This window comes from Lathamus discolor, chromosome 3 (genome assembly GCF_037157495.1).
Source record: "Lathamus discolor isolate bLatDis1 chromosome 3, bLatDis1.hap1, whole genome shotgun sequence".
Lineage (NCBI taxonomy): Eukaryota > Metazoa > Chordata > Aves > Psittaciformes > Psittacidae > Lathamus > Lathamus discolor.
The window spans coordinates 1670126-1683106 of NC_088886.1; the positions used below are offsets into that span (position 1 = coordinate 1670126).

Below are 12981 nucleotides of genomic sequence, written 5' to 3' on the forward strand. Positions count from 1 at the left end.
CAGAGGGAATGGAGAAGCCACAGGAGGTAAAAAGAAACCCTGGCCCCCCACTGATGAAGGATCTGAAAGTCATGAAACTCCTTAATGGTTTGCATTTTGCTTGCTGAAAATTTCCAGGGCTTCTCCTATTGTGAGAGTGGAGCAGCCTCTATGAGCAGTGTGAGTTCAGATGTTTAGGCATGCATTAATATAGATCTATATTCATATATATATACACACACATATCGGGTGTTAGAGACAAGGGCTGACAATGTATTTTGTACTCAATGCTAAAGCGCTTTTTCTTACTGTCAACTAGATGGAGAAAGAGGTTGGAGAGGAGCTCAGAGGTAGCTTCTGTGCATGATTTAATAGTCAGACTTACCAGTTCATTAGCAAGATAATGATTGCTCGTCTGCCTTTCTTGTCAACAATGAACATTCCTCTTTCAAGGTATTGTATTTTAGGTAAGCATTTATTAAGAACAAACTCATTATATTCGGTTAATGTTATATTTCTGTTAATATCAGTTATGTTTTTTTGTGCTGCTCACCCCATGCTGCCGAAGTCAGCACATTCAGACTAATGGACTAGAAAAACGTGAGGTATTTCAGAAAGGACCCCATTTCTTTTGCTTGAAGGTTTCCCAGAGCTATTCTAAAGGATAAAGAAATGGTCCCCTCATTGAAATAGAAGGGAAGGACACCAGATGTGAGAAATGCTCAGAATAGGATGAAAAGGATGGGTGAAGGTACAGACTCCTCTGTGGAGAGTCACTAAGTAGGTCAGCGTATAAAAGAGATGAGTTGGGGGGAAGAAACATGATAGATATCCATCAAACCCTGGTGGCATGGACAAGATGGATTGGGAGCAGCTCCCTGTCATCTCCAGTGCAAAAATGAGGGCTCCAAATAAATCTGGCAGCAGAGAACAACTCCTGACAGCACAGAACGTTCATGCTACTGCGCAGCTGCTCCCTAAGTGACCACGTAACTTACTCACACGAGTTCAGGGTGACCGGTCAGAATCCAGCCGAGGAGGAGCAATTCAGATCTATCTAACCTCAGGCTAATCCGACAGCCAGCGCTGACGAGGTTGCTTCTGCTTTATCCAAATTCACGGATGATGTCCCAGTTGCAGGAGCTACAAGTCCTGGGCAACAGCCATCTCCCACCTCCTTACTCCTACCCCAGTTTTGTTCCTGGGGGTAAGGCCACGGGGCTGAGGGGGCATTGGAGCACAGAACGAAGGTGACCACAAGAGAGCCCTTCTGCTGCGACACAACACGCAATAGTGAAAGGTGGAAAAAGCACCAACTGCCCAAAACACTGTTGTACAAGGGAATAAATGAACCTTAGGACTTGGATCTAAGGAGGAAGTTCTTTCCTGTGAGGGTGCTGAGGCACTGGAATGGGTTTCCAGGGAGGTTGTGAGTGCTCCATCCCTGGCAGTGTTCAAGGCCAGGTTGGATGAAGCCTTGTGTGGGATGGTTTAGTGTGAGGTGTCCCTGCCCATGGGAGGGGGTTGGAACTGGATATCTTGAGGTCCTTTCCAACCCTAACTATTCTATGATTCTATGTTAAGTCCTGAGTAAGAGAATAAGGGCTGTAGAGCTCAGCACTTCTAAAGCCAGCTACAGACCAGAAACAAACCCGGAGACAGCCAACGCAGTCCCATTTAGCTCCATGTGCTTGGAAAGCCACCCGTGTGCAGGGCTGCACCCACACAGCGTGAGCAGCAGCTCAGGGAGGGGATCCTGCCCCTCTGCTGTGCTCTGGGGAGACCCCCCCTGCAGCCCTGATCCAGCGCTGGGGCAGCAGCACAAGAGGGACGTGGAGCTGCTGGAGCGAGGGCAGAGGAGGCCATGGAGCTGCTGCGAGTCAGGTAAAGTAAAGAAAAACTGGGGAGAGAAGCAAATGATACAACTGGGGTTTGTTTCGTTTTCCCCACCCTCCCCATGGATACAGGTTGAGTTTCTTCATTCATTTTATGCAAAAAGCACCATTCCTAAACTAAGATGTCTTGGACAAGGACTAAATATGGAATGACACTTTGCATCACACCTATTTATGCTAAATCTGGCCACCCAGAAATAGCAGCGATGATTACAGAGCGCCAGCAGCCCTCGCGCGCTGACTGGCAGCTCCAGGATCTCAGTTCTTAACTTGTGGAAGTTAACATATTGTTGCCATTATAAATGGAAATAATCATTCAGCAGCGGAGTGCTAATGACATCCCATTAAAAGGAACGCCCTTCCCCGGCAGAGCGACGCACGGACACCAGGGAGCCTTGGGAAACGCGCTGAATGCTTATGGTAAAGGAGTTTCTGTGCACAGATTTGAAAGGTGATGTGCTACCAGAGGCAGGCACGGCACTGGTCATTTTTAGCGTGGCCTCTTTCACAGGTACTTCTGCAGAAGTCCTGAAACATGGATTTGCCAGGGGAAAAAACCCTTAGAAAAATGCTGCAGCATCTGCAACCATGAAGCAACAAAGAAAGCAAGCCCTATTTATGGCCCTAGGAAAACTCCTACAAATAGGTACATATAAACACATTGGACGGGGCTTGGAGCAAGCTGCTCCAGTGGAAGGGGTCCCTGCCCATGGCACAGGGCTGGAGCTGGATGAGCTTAAGGTCCCTTCCAACCCAAACCAGGCTGGGATTCTGTGATTGTTCTATAATATGATTAACTGAGGTTTGTTCTCATTGTTCCCCAGTGGGGAGTAAGTCTGGGACAACCCATGGAGACTGTCTTTGTCCTGGAGATGGTTCTGAGCCAAACGCTCTGTTGTAGGTGACACTTATAAACCACAAACCACATTGTTATACAGACCATATTAATTAGTACATGACTACAAACAGAACACGTCTACGTTCTAGCATCTCTCATGTAAACTATTCTGCTAAGTATTTGCTAAAAAACATTGTTCAAAAAACCATTAAAGTTCAGCTCAATGCTCCCACATTGCTTCTTGCCTTCAGAAAGCAAGGGATGGTTCTACTTGACTGCCACTCCAAGAAGATACTCAAAGTCATAAAGACATTCATGGCATTTCTGATCCAGTTTGGTTTGATACTCACACACACACACACCCCCCTTACAAACCAACCCTGTCACCTGTGTGAATAAATGAATTTTGCTCAGTTGTGGAGCTTCCAAGAGAATTATTAAACCTTGGGATGTTACTGATACCACCATAACTAAATACCTGCACTGTAATGATTCATCTCCCTGCCCAGACACAGCACCGCAACATCTCCTGAATTCATGAGGCAGTGAGTGTGTCTGTGAATCAACAGCAGCACCTCTGCTGTGCTCAAACACGGAGGGGATGACAGCTTCCACGCAGGTGACACCACAGGGCTCCAAAGGCAGGTACATCCCTGTACCCGCCTTTGCCCCTGGTACATCAGACACATCCTTCCCTCGGAGCAGGAGATGGGATCTGGTAGACCCCCGAGTCCTATGAGGCAAGTCACTGCAGGCACCTGGTGCTATCCAAGGACACAGGGGTGCAGGACATTCTGCATGACGAGCCTTTGGAGCAGCACTTCCTAATCTGCCACAGGACAAAGCACAGATGAACAAAGGAAGAAAGTATGCAAAGTCTACCAAAGCAATGCAGGATGCGACCATGAGCCCAGGAAGTACAAGAGGATCCTGGACTCCTGTTCAGGATGCACCCCAGCTGCTTCCCAGCACCCACCTGATGCTCTCCTCTCCCCACAGATCCTCGCTCCTCCATGCCTCCACACTAGGCCACTTCCTTCCCTTCTTGCCATGCAGGAGGGGACCAACACAGATGCTACTCAAAACAAGGGGGTCATAAAAGCTCACAAGATGACACTGCTCACCCACAGGGAGCACCATCCATGCCCATGGAGGCTCTTCCTCTCTCCCATCCACACTACCCGAGTGCCCTTTACCCCCCGGCTGGGTGACCACACGGGCTTTGCACTGCAACATCCATACGGCAAGGAGCCTCCAAAGGCAGGTGACATTGTGCCACACTGCTGGGGGACCATGGCACAGCTCCTGCCAGCTCCAGCAGGAGCACATCCACCATCCATCCACCCACCCATCCATCCATCCATCCATCCCTCCATCCTCAACCTCTGGCTTTCTCAGCAACCAGCATAAGCGAAGCCTCACACCTCTTCCTCTCCTCCTCTGTGCATAACCGTGAGCATCACAAAGCCTTCCTGTCACAAACCAAGAGGATTTGGGGGCGTTCTGCCACTGGGCAGGAATACCTAATGCAAAAATGAGCGTTCCTCAACAAAATCTATTGGAGGGTAATCCACCTGAGGTGCTCCTCCATCACCCTGAAAGACTCTTCACCCTTTGTTTCACATGCTCGTGAAGTTGTACCCAGCCTCTCACCGGCGCTCATTCAGAACATCACGAGGTGCTCAGGTAACTCATGTACCTCACAAAGCTCACTGCCCAACATGCCGAACACCTTCTGGAATCATGGCACATCACTCTGCAGCGTGTCCCTGTGCCGTGACATGCAGGCACCTTCGCTTCTCCTACAGTGCTCGGCTGCCTGCATGGGCAGGAGGCTGCAACTCTGCTGTCCAAGTGGCTGCATGTGAGGAGGAGTGCGCAAACACAGTGAAGATGAAGAAGAGAGGCCCGGCCCTCAGCAGAAACAGCACCTTTGCTGCTCGCGGGTTCTTATCTCCAATTTTGGCACCTACCCACTGATTAGCTGTTGGAAGCCATCAAGCATTTCCAGAAACAATTCCTGAATGGATGACAAGCCAGAGCAGGTGACTTTGGCCAGGAAAAGAAGACGGAGCATTTCCTATTTCTGGTTCATCACCAGTATCCAGCCTGCAGAGCACCAGGAGACAACGCGGCATTACTGCTGCCGGGGAAAGCATGATGGCTTGGGGAAAAGATCCCTCGCCATATAAGGGCTGTGAACAGTTTCCCACTTAAAGACAACGTGTGGGATCACATTCACAGACACAGAAATATGTTCTGTTCCCTGACACCCACGGGCCTAAAACACCGGGCTGAGGCGCTGGCAGGAATAAGAACCATTTGTTAAGTACAGAAAATGTCTCACGTAATGAGAGAGCTGCTGAAAGGCACCAATTTAGTGCTCAGGCTTTCAGATGCAGGGATTGTTACTGGAACCACAGCAAAGCTGCAGCATTCCCAGAGGAGGAAACACCCAGCGCACGCACCATGCGGCTGGATCGGTGTACCTAACACCCGAGGCAAAACCAGACACGAGGTACAACAAGATTCTGACACCAACCACCACCTTCAGCAGGTTTCAGTCTCACGGAGCAAAGCTGCCCAGCAGCTACCAAAAGGCCCCTTCATGCTGTGTCGTGTTCCACTCCCCGGCCTCATCCACTTCACCACCAGCTCCCGAGCCTCCAGGCATCGCTCCAGAACCATCCCCACATTTCCCTCCCGTCAGTGGTCCTCCAGCTTGTCCAAGCCCTTGTGTCAAGAGTAAGAAGGAGCAGACATCTCACAAAGCATCTACCAGGGTGAAGGGCTTCTGCCTGAAAGACTCTTCCATGGTCTGAGAACAGCGAAGAGAAGATGGGAACACAGTGCTGGAAGCAGAACATAGGGTGTTTGAATGGAGAGGGTGTATGTATATTTGGGAATAAGGTGGCACAGGAGAAGCAGGCAGGGGGAGGGATTGGTGCGGTTTGGCCTGGGAAGAGCCGGAGCCTGAGCTCCAGGTCCTGCCACTGCTGCTGGCCACTGGACCTGCAGCCACATCTCCACTCCTTGGCCCCCAAAGGCCCCCAGGCCCCTGACAACAGCTCCTCTCGCCTCCTCACGGCACATCCTCAGCCTCGCAGCTCAGGTCCCACCAGGGCCTGTTCACCTCCAACCACGACCAAGACCCAACATCTGTTACGGATGAATCCATGCACGCTGCAGAAAGGAAGGACAGCTCTGATGATGGCCTCTGGCGCAAGTCCTGACACAGCATGAGTGAGGAATACATCCACTAGGACCATGGGCTCCTCTCCAAGCAGCTTCTGGAATGCCATCTTCCCCCTGGCACACCATCATCTTTCTTCCATAATCTTCCCTAAGTCAACTGGAAATTTAGAAAGTACCAAAAGAGAGCCACCAACCAAGCAGTATTTTAACATCAGCCACTGAAAAACCACCCCAGAGCTTTAAATTCCACTCAATTCCCTGCTCTGGAGCAGCGCTCTCCAGGGAATGGAGCATCAGCTCCGTGACTTGAGGTCAGTGCGCACAGCCAGCAAGTCCTGCCGGCAGCAAGCAGACGGGCACGCTCTGCTCCCCATGCCACATAGCATGATCCTCACATTCCTGTGTATCCAAACGCTCTTCCCATACATGTTTTCTACCTGGAATATTGCTCTATTTACAGTCTGTGTCACATCTTCCAAGCATTACACTCCGGTGATAAACCCAGCATCAAAGGTTCCACAGGGATGTCTTTACATCCTAAGCACATCACTGAATACCAGTAACGACTGACAAGCTAAGTGACATAAAGCCGTGTCTGCTTCCCATCCCCAGGAATTCGCAGAGCTCACGCAGACCCTCCGGCATTCCACACATCTCCTTTATTGGATTTCAATGAACAGTGTCGCTGTCCTTCACCCAAGCGAGACACGTTCCCATCTTCCCTGCCCGCTCTCTCCTACACTTGTAAAGGGTTGAACTTGTTCTCCTCAGGTTTTCATTGCTCTCATTTACATCCCTTTTCCCCAGCAAAATATTCAAGGAGAACAATCAAATAAGGCATTTTCCTCCCATAAGCTCCTCCTGCAGCCATGTATTCGTTCTCTGGATACAAGCGAACCAAGGGATGAAGAATGCTCTCCTCCTGAGCTCATGGCTTCCTCTCCTCTTTTATTCACTCTAGCTTGATCCATTAACATTGCACCTCAGCAAAGCATCTCTTGAGCTGTCTGGATTTTACCCTGTCTGGATTTTATGCTCCTTTACTTCCCTGATTTTGCACTTTGCTACCAACCACCCACCCACAGCCGCTTCTCCTTCCAGCTGCCAGACCTCTCCCACAAGGTTCTGCCCAGCCTAACCCAGAGCCTTTCAATGTGTTCTCCCTCCCAACCATCGCATCTCCCATCCTTTGGCTCCTCCACAACTTCTGGGCAGGTCACACTACTCCTGCCCGGGGAAGGCGCACAGTGAAACACAAAGGATGTCTCTGCATTCCCAGGAAAAGAAACCGACCTGACCAACAGCTACGGCTCTGAAGGCCTTGTCCCAGGGTTTGATGCAATCTGCCGTGCCGGCAAATTAAAGCCTGCAGAAACCACGCTAAAATTAGAGAGAGCTGAGCTGAAAACCAAGGACACATGGTGGTGGCTCTTGCAAAGCTTTAAATAGGGTTTCATACAACATGGAGGTGCTTGGTCTCTGCTCAGCTCAGAGCTACCGGGAGCATTCATTTACAGGATGAAGCAGCACTGACCCTTTCTGGGGCAGTTTCTACTCGGCACATCACAGGGTCATTGCAGGCTCCCAGACAGTGATCTATGGGCCTGCAGATGAGTGCCTGTGAGCAGGGCCCTGCTCAAAGGGAAGCATTTCCTCCTGCTCCCATTCACCCAAGGTCTGACTCCCAGCTCCCCACAGCAAGCCCAGCCAAGGCAGGGCCACCCAGGACCAGGGCCAGGGCTCCCAGGGATGGAGCTGCCGCTCTCAGCTCACCCACTGGCAGAGCAGAGAAGGGGCTGTCATTACCCAGACACCTAAAGCCTAAATTCACCATTCCTGAAGCACTGAGGAACCTCTGCTCACATCGCTCCCTGCTCCCATCCCAGGCTCTGAATGCAGGCAGCAGCTCCGGCACAGTGCAACATCAGGCAGAGGATGGAGCAGAGCTTGGGGGGGCTCAATGGGTATGGGGCTCTGGGGGCGCTCCCTCAGGGGCATCTGCTGGCCCCACTCCAGTGGGGCTTAATCCCAGTTTTCCGGGTCTGTGGTGAAATTCAATGCTCTGCTCACATCACCAGCGTCTCCGCTCCAACCGCACACAACCAAAGCTTGGTACAGATGGAGATACCCCAGGGGGCTGTTAATTCCTCATGGCTTCTGAAGTTTTGTGGCTTTAGCAGTGTGCGCATCTGCTGCCTTGGGATATTCCAGAGCTAACAGACAACCTCCCTTTGCAGATCCCATTTTGTAAGCAGCTACGACTTCCACTCATTTTTAAGGCGTTATTAAGAAGCCTTTATACATGCCCTGCTTCCGAACTGCGGCTCCCTGTGTGCTCCCACCAGGAGCAGTGGGCAGCTGGCTGTGGCTGCTGCCCCTCCAGCCACTGCAAAACCACTCTGATGTAAGCCCAGGGGTTTAAGCATTTCCTATTATTTGAATCACAGAAAAAAATTAAATTAAAAATACTCTTTTCTCAAAGTTTTACACATCAAACAGCAGCAAATGTTGAGGCTCACACGGACATCAAGCTCACACCAAGGCGTTTGACTGCAAGATCATTAAATTAACATGGTTTTCGAGTGAATTACAGTATTACCACTGCTTGAGAAATGAAGGAACCTTTCACGAACAGAAAACCCCACGACCTCCCCGATTCCCTTCCATCCCCACACCTACAACCCGAGGCAACAGTGATAATCTGGAAAAGGAGGTCACGTTTTCCAGGATGCACAATTTATCTCTAAGGATGCAGGCTCTGGAATCAGCTGCTCCTATCTGACAACTCGTTCGCTACTTCCCAGCGGTGGCTGCAGCACCCGGGCGGAGGTTGCCATGGCAAGCGGACGGCCTCTAACGGCAGAACCCACCAGATGAAGTCACTTCTCTCGTCACGGAGCCATGAGGAAGATGCCTCAGCTGCCTCTCATCCACTCCTGAGGGTTATCACTACCCACAGCACCTGAGGTCAATACCGGGGACCACACGTGGCTGGGTTTAGCTGGAAACCACAGGTGTGCAAAGCCAAAATGAAGGGCTTTAAGAGAAGTGATGGGCAGCAACATCCAGCATGTGGACTGGTTTAATTTCACCAAAACCCAAGGAACTTCCAGCAGTGCTTCCATGGACACGACCCTTCCCCAGCGCAGCCTCACAGAAATAAGGCTCAAACCCAGCCGTGCCTCGGCTCCCCTGGGACCCGCTGTCCCCTCTGCCCTCGGCGGCTGGGGACGGCTCCGGGAGATCCCAACGAGGGAACCGCTGCCCCGGACCCGTCTCTCGCAGCCCAGCCGCTGCCCGGGCTCGGGGAGGTCCCTCCGAGCCCCCCGGGAGCGGTACGAGCTGGCACCCGGACCGCGAGCCCCCGGCCCCCGGAGCACAGCGCGGCTCTGCTGCCCCTCGCCCCTCGCCCCCCCCGAGCCGCCGTGCTCCGGGAGGGAGCTGCAGGCACCGGGAAGGGCGCAGCATCCTCAGGCGCGGCGCTGAGCGCGGCGCCTCGCTCCGGGCAGCTTGAAGGGAGCGATCGCGCAATACAGCGGAGGCGGCGGCGCCGAGCGCTGCCCGTGCGCGGGGGCTGCACCCGCGGGGACCCCCGGCGCCGGCCGCTCCTTTGTCCTCGGCGGAGGCTCCGCGGAGCCGGGGCGCTCCCTCCCCGCGGACCCGCAGCACCCCGCACCGGGGGCGGCGGCGGAGCATCCCCAGCACCCCCAGCACCCCCCATCCGCCCGGCCCGGCCCGGCGGTACTCACGGTGCAGGCGGGAGCGCGCGTCCATGCGCGGCCAAGCCGCGGTCCGGGGCCGCCGCCGAGGGCTGCCCGCGGCTCCCGCCGGCCCCGCCGCGCTGAGCCCGCCCCCGAGCACCGGGCGGCGCCCGGACACAAAGGCGGCGGCGGCGGCGGGGCGGGTCCCGCTCCGCTCCGTTCTGCTCCGCTCCGTTGCGCTGCGCTCCGCGCCCACGCTGCGCTCCGCGGCGGCGCAGGGGCGGAGGGGGCGTGCCGCGGCCGCGCCCTCCCCGCGGTGCGAGGCGGGGCGGGGCGGAGCGGAGCCGCCCGGTCCCGCCCCGGGGTTGGAGCATCCCCGCCGCGGCCGAGGCAGCCCCGCGCCCCGCGGGAGATGCCAGAAGCCACCGCGGGGCGGGATCCGGCCTCTTCGCTTCCGATGGGGCTCGGGGGCTGCCCGCGGGGAGGCGGCGGGAGGTGGCTGCGCGCCCGCCGTCCGCAGCGGGGCCTGATCTACAACGGGAGAACAGCCCCATCCCCGGCAGTGCTCAAGGCCAGGCTGGACACAGGGGCTTGGAGCAAGCGGCTCCAGTGGAAGGGGTCCCTGCCCGGGGCAGGGGTTGGGGCTGGGTGAGCTTTAAGGTCCCTCGCAGCCAAAACTGGGATTCTATGGTTCTGGGGTCTCCCCAGAGCGCAGCAGAGGGGCAGGATCCCCTCCCTGAGCTGCTGCTCACGCTCTGGGGGTGCAGCCGCGCACACAGGGGGGTTCTGGGCTCAAGCGCTCACTGAAGCCGGGTCATGAGGAGCTCCTCCTCACCCAAGACCCCCAAGTCCTCCTCAGGCTGCTCCATCCAGTCTCCCCCAGCCTGTGTTTGTGCTGGGGATTGAACTCCATGGCGTTCAAACAGTCCCACCTCTGCAGCCTGTCCAGGTCGCTCTGGATCCCATCCCTTCCCTCTAGTGTGTCAACTGCACCACTCAGCTTGGTGGTGTTGGCAAACCTGCTAAGGGTGCGCTCAGTCTCACTGTCCATGCCCATGAATGACCATAGAATAAAATATTCTTTCTGTAGAAACGCATCAAAGAGAAGAAGCCTTTGCTGTTCCAACCAGTTGCACATAAAACCAGTGCCAGGTACACATCGGTGCTGAACACGCTGGGAAAGGCAAACTGCCATTTGTCAAGGGGCACTGGGTACAGCAGGGACAGCTCCTGGTGGGCAGCTGATGGAGATCTGTCTCCCAGGACATCCAGTCACAGGATGTGGGTTTTCATTATAACAGGGAGTTATTCTCCCTTCCTGTATGTTCCTGATGAACACTTCCAGGATTTTGCAGGGTGAAAAGACTTCCAGCTGGACAAGCCATGGAAGAGTCTAGTCCTTACCTACAACATACAGACAGACCTTTCCGCTCAGTAAATATGAGTGTGGAGTGGGGGAAATGCCATAGGGAGCTGCAGAAGTGCAGGGGAGGTGGAAACCTTCCCCCGGGGGGCACAAACCCCAAAGCCAGGGGCTGAGAAGAGGATGGGAGAGAGCTTCAGCTCTGAGCTGGTCTTTATTTCCTGCGTAATGTTACTGAGATTCCCACCTGTGTCGCCAGCCTGTCTCCCTATAGACACCCTCCCCAAGACGGACATGGGGAGAGAAGCCCAATGTTGCAATCGGTTGCTGGTACGAATGTGTTAATACTTCTCTCTCTGTGGGTAACATCGAGGTGGTTGAACATAGAACCATAGAATCATGGAATGATTCCAGTTGGAGAGGACCTTAAATTTCACCCAGTTCCAACCCCTGCCACAGGCAAGGACCCCTTCCACTGGAGCAGCTTGCTCCAAACCCCTGTGTCCAACATCATACAAAGGTATTGCCAAAGACCATCCAGGGATTCTGAATCATTGCTGATCTTGAACCACCAATTCCCTCAGTCTTACATGAATTTCACAGTGGTTTGACTCCCACCAACTCCTAATTCATGGAATTCCTCCAGGCAGCTTTATAGGAAAGCTGGATGTGTTCCTTGAGGGGGCCCTGCAGGTCTGGGCTCAGCAGTGGCTGTTGGAGTCACTGGCTGGAGGACAGTGTGGTAAACCAGGGCACTGCCTTAAGACCGATCACCCCGAAATAAAGTTATTTGTTCTTCTTATTTTTAGGGAGTTCATAATACATAGAGAAGGCATGGCTCTTGAGGACACAGTTCCTTATATTTAATACATGGTGGTGCCACACGGCTCTGAAAACTTCCCCTGCAGAAGTCCCAGCATCTTATTTTCCCTGCTGGTTTTGCTAAGTCTCTCAAGTGCTACTTTATATACTCCCAGACAATGACAATCTCCATTTCTGGAGAACTTAATTCTAAGATTGAGAAGAGCAGATGAGTCATGGGCTGTGGTGGTAGAGATGGATGCTGAGTTTCAGGTCATCTTTTAAGTAGGCCACAGCAGATGCTAGCTTAAAGTCCAGTTGGGTGCTGTGAGATGGTAATGGGGGGTCCAGGGTGGGTGTGTAGGGGACCTACCAGTGCAGTGTCTGGTTTAAAAGGTCAATAACTTTGGAAATAACATGAGTCTTGAGGGGGGGAAGCGAAATTGGGAGGGATGGATGGGATGGGATGGGATGGGATGGGATGGGATGGGATGGGATGGGATGGGTGGGAGCATCCCTGCCTGCATCAAGTGTCAGTGCATCACTGCACTGCCATTGTCACCACCACTGCCACTGCAGCTGCTGCCACCGCTGCCACCATCAGTGTCCCACCAGTCCCAGCCATCCCATGAGAGGGAAGGCAGACGGATGGCTGGGAGACAGCAGGCACTTGCCCACTTCCTGGTGTCTTGAACCGGGCTTTGAGAAGTCTCTGTGCATGGAAGAAGCTGCTGGGCAGAGTGATGGAGCTGTGATACGGGGACAGTGAGAGGGAGGAGCAGACCTGCGACCTCATGTCCTGATGCTGCAATTGCTCTCAGATTATATGTATTTTAAATGTTGATATTAGAAGCAACACATGGGGGGTGCTGGGATGCTCCGTGCTGGCCGCAGGGGTCAGGACTCTTGTCAGAAGCATCTCTCATCCCCTCACTGCCATTTTGTTTCCCCCATACCATGTACCTGCCTCCCAAGCTCTGATGTTCGGGTGATGCACAAAAGCCTTCCCTACTCTTTAAATTCCACCCTGGAGAAGGCTGAGCCTCGAGGTTGCTCCAGCAAAATGTCTGCTTCAAACCTAATTACAGCTGTCTCTCAAATCCATAATTTCATCTAAATTTGCCACAATTCATGCATGACTTTCCCTGCCAGAGCCGCCTGTGTGAAGAGCAGATGAAGGTCATTCCTCACTCCGGTGCTAATGTGGGG

General features: G+C 53.6%; 1 protein-coding gene across 6 annotated transcripts in view; it reads right to left on the reverse strand.

Annotated features, from left to right (window-relative positions):
- LRRC7 (leucine rich repeat containing 7) overlaps positions 1 to 9731 on the reverse strand; it is a 164789-nt gene extending 155058 nt beyond the window's left edge. For 5 of the 6 annotated variants that reach the window (XM_065673047.1, XM_065673046.1, XM_065673044.1 and 2 more), the window contains exon 1: positions 9657 to 9731. In XM_065673047.1, coding sequence (XP_065529119.1) covers positions 9657 to 9681 — 25 coding nt within the window. In that variant the 5' untranslated portion in view covers positions 9682 to 9731. The remainder of the gene's footprint in view (positions 1 to 9656) is intronic. The other variant, XM_065673049.1, reaches the window with a different exon arrangement.
- Between the last annotated feature and the right edge of the window lie 3250 nt (positions 9732 to 12981).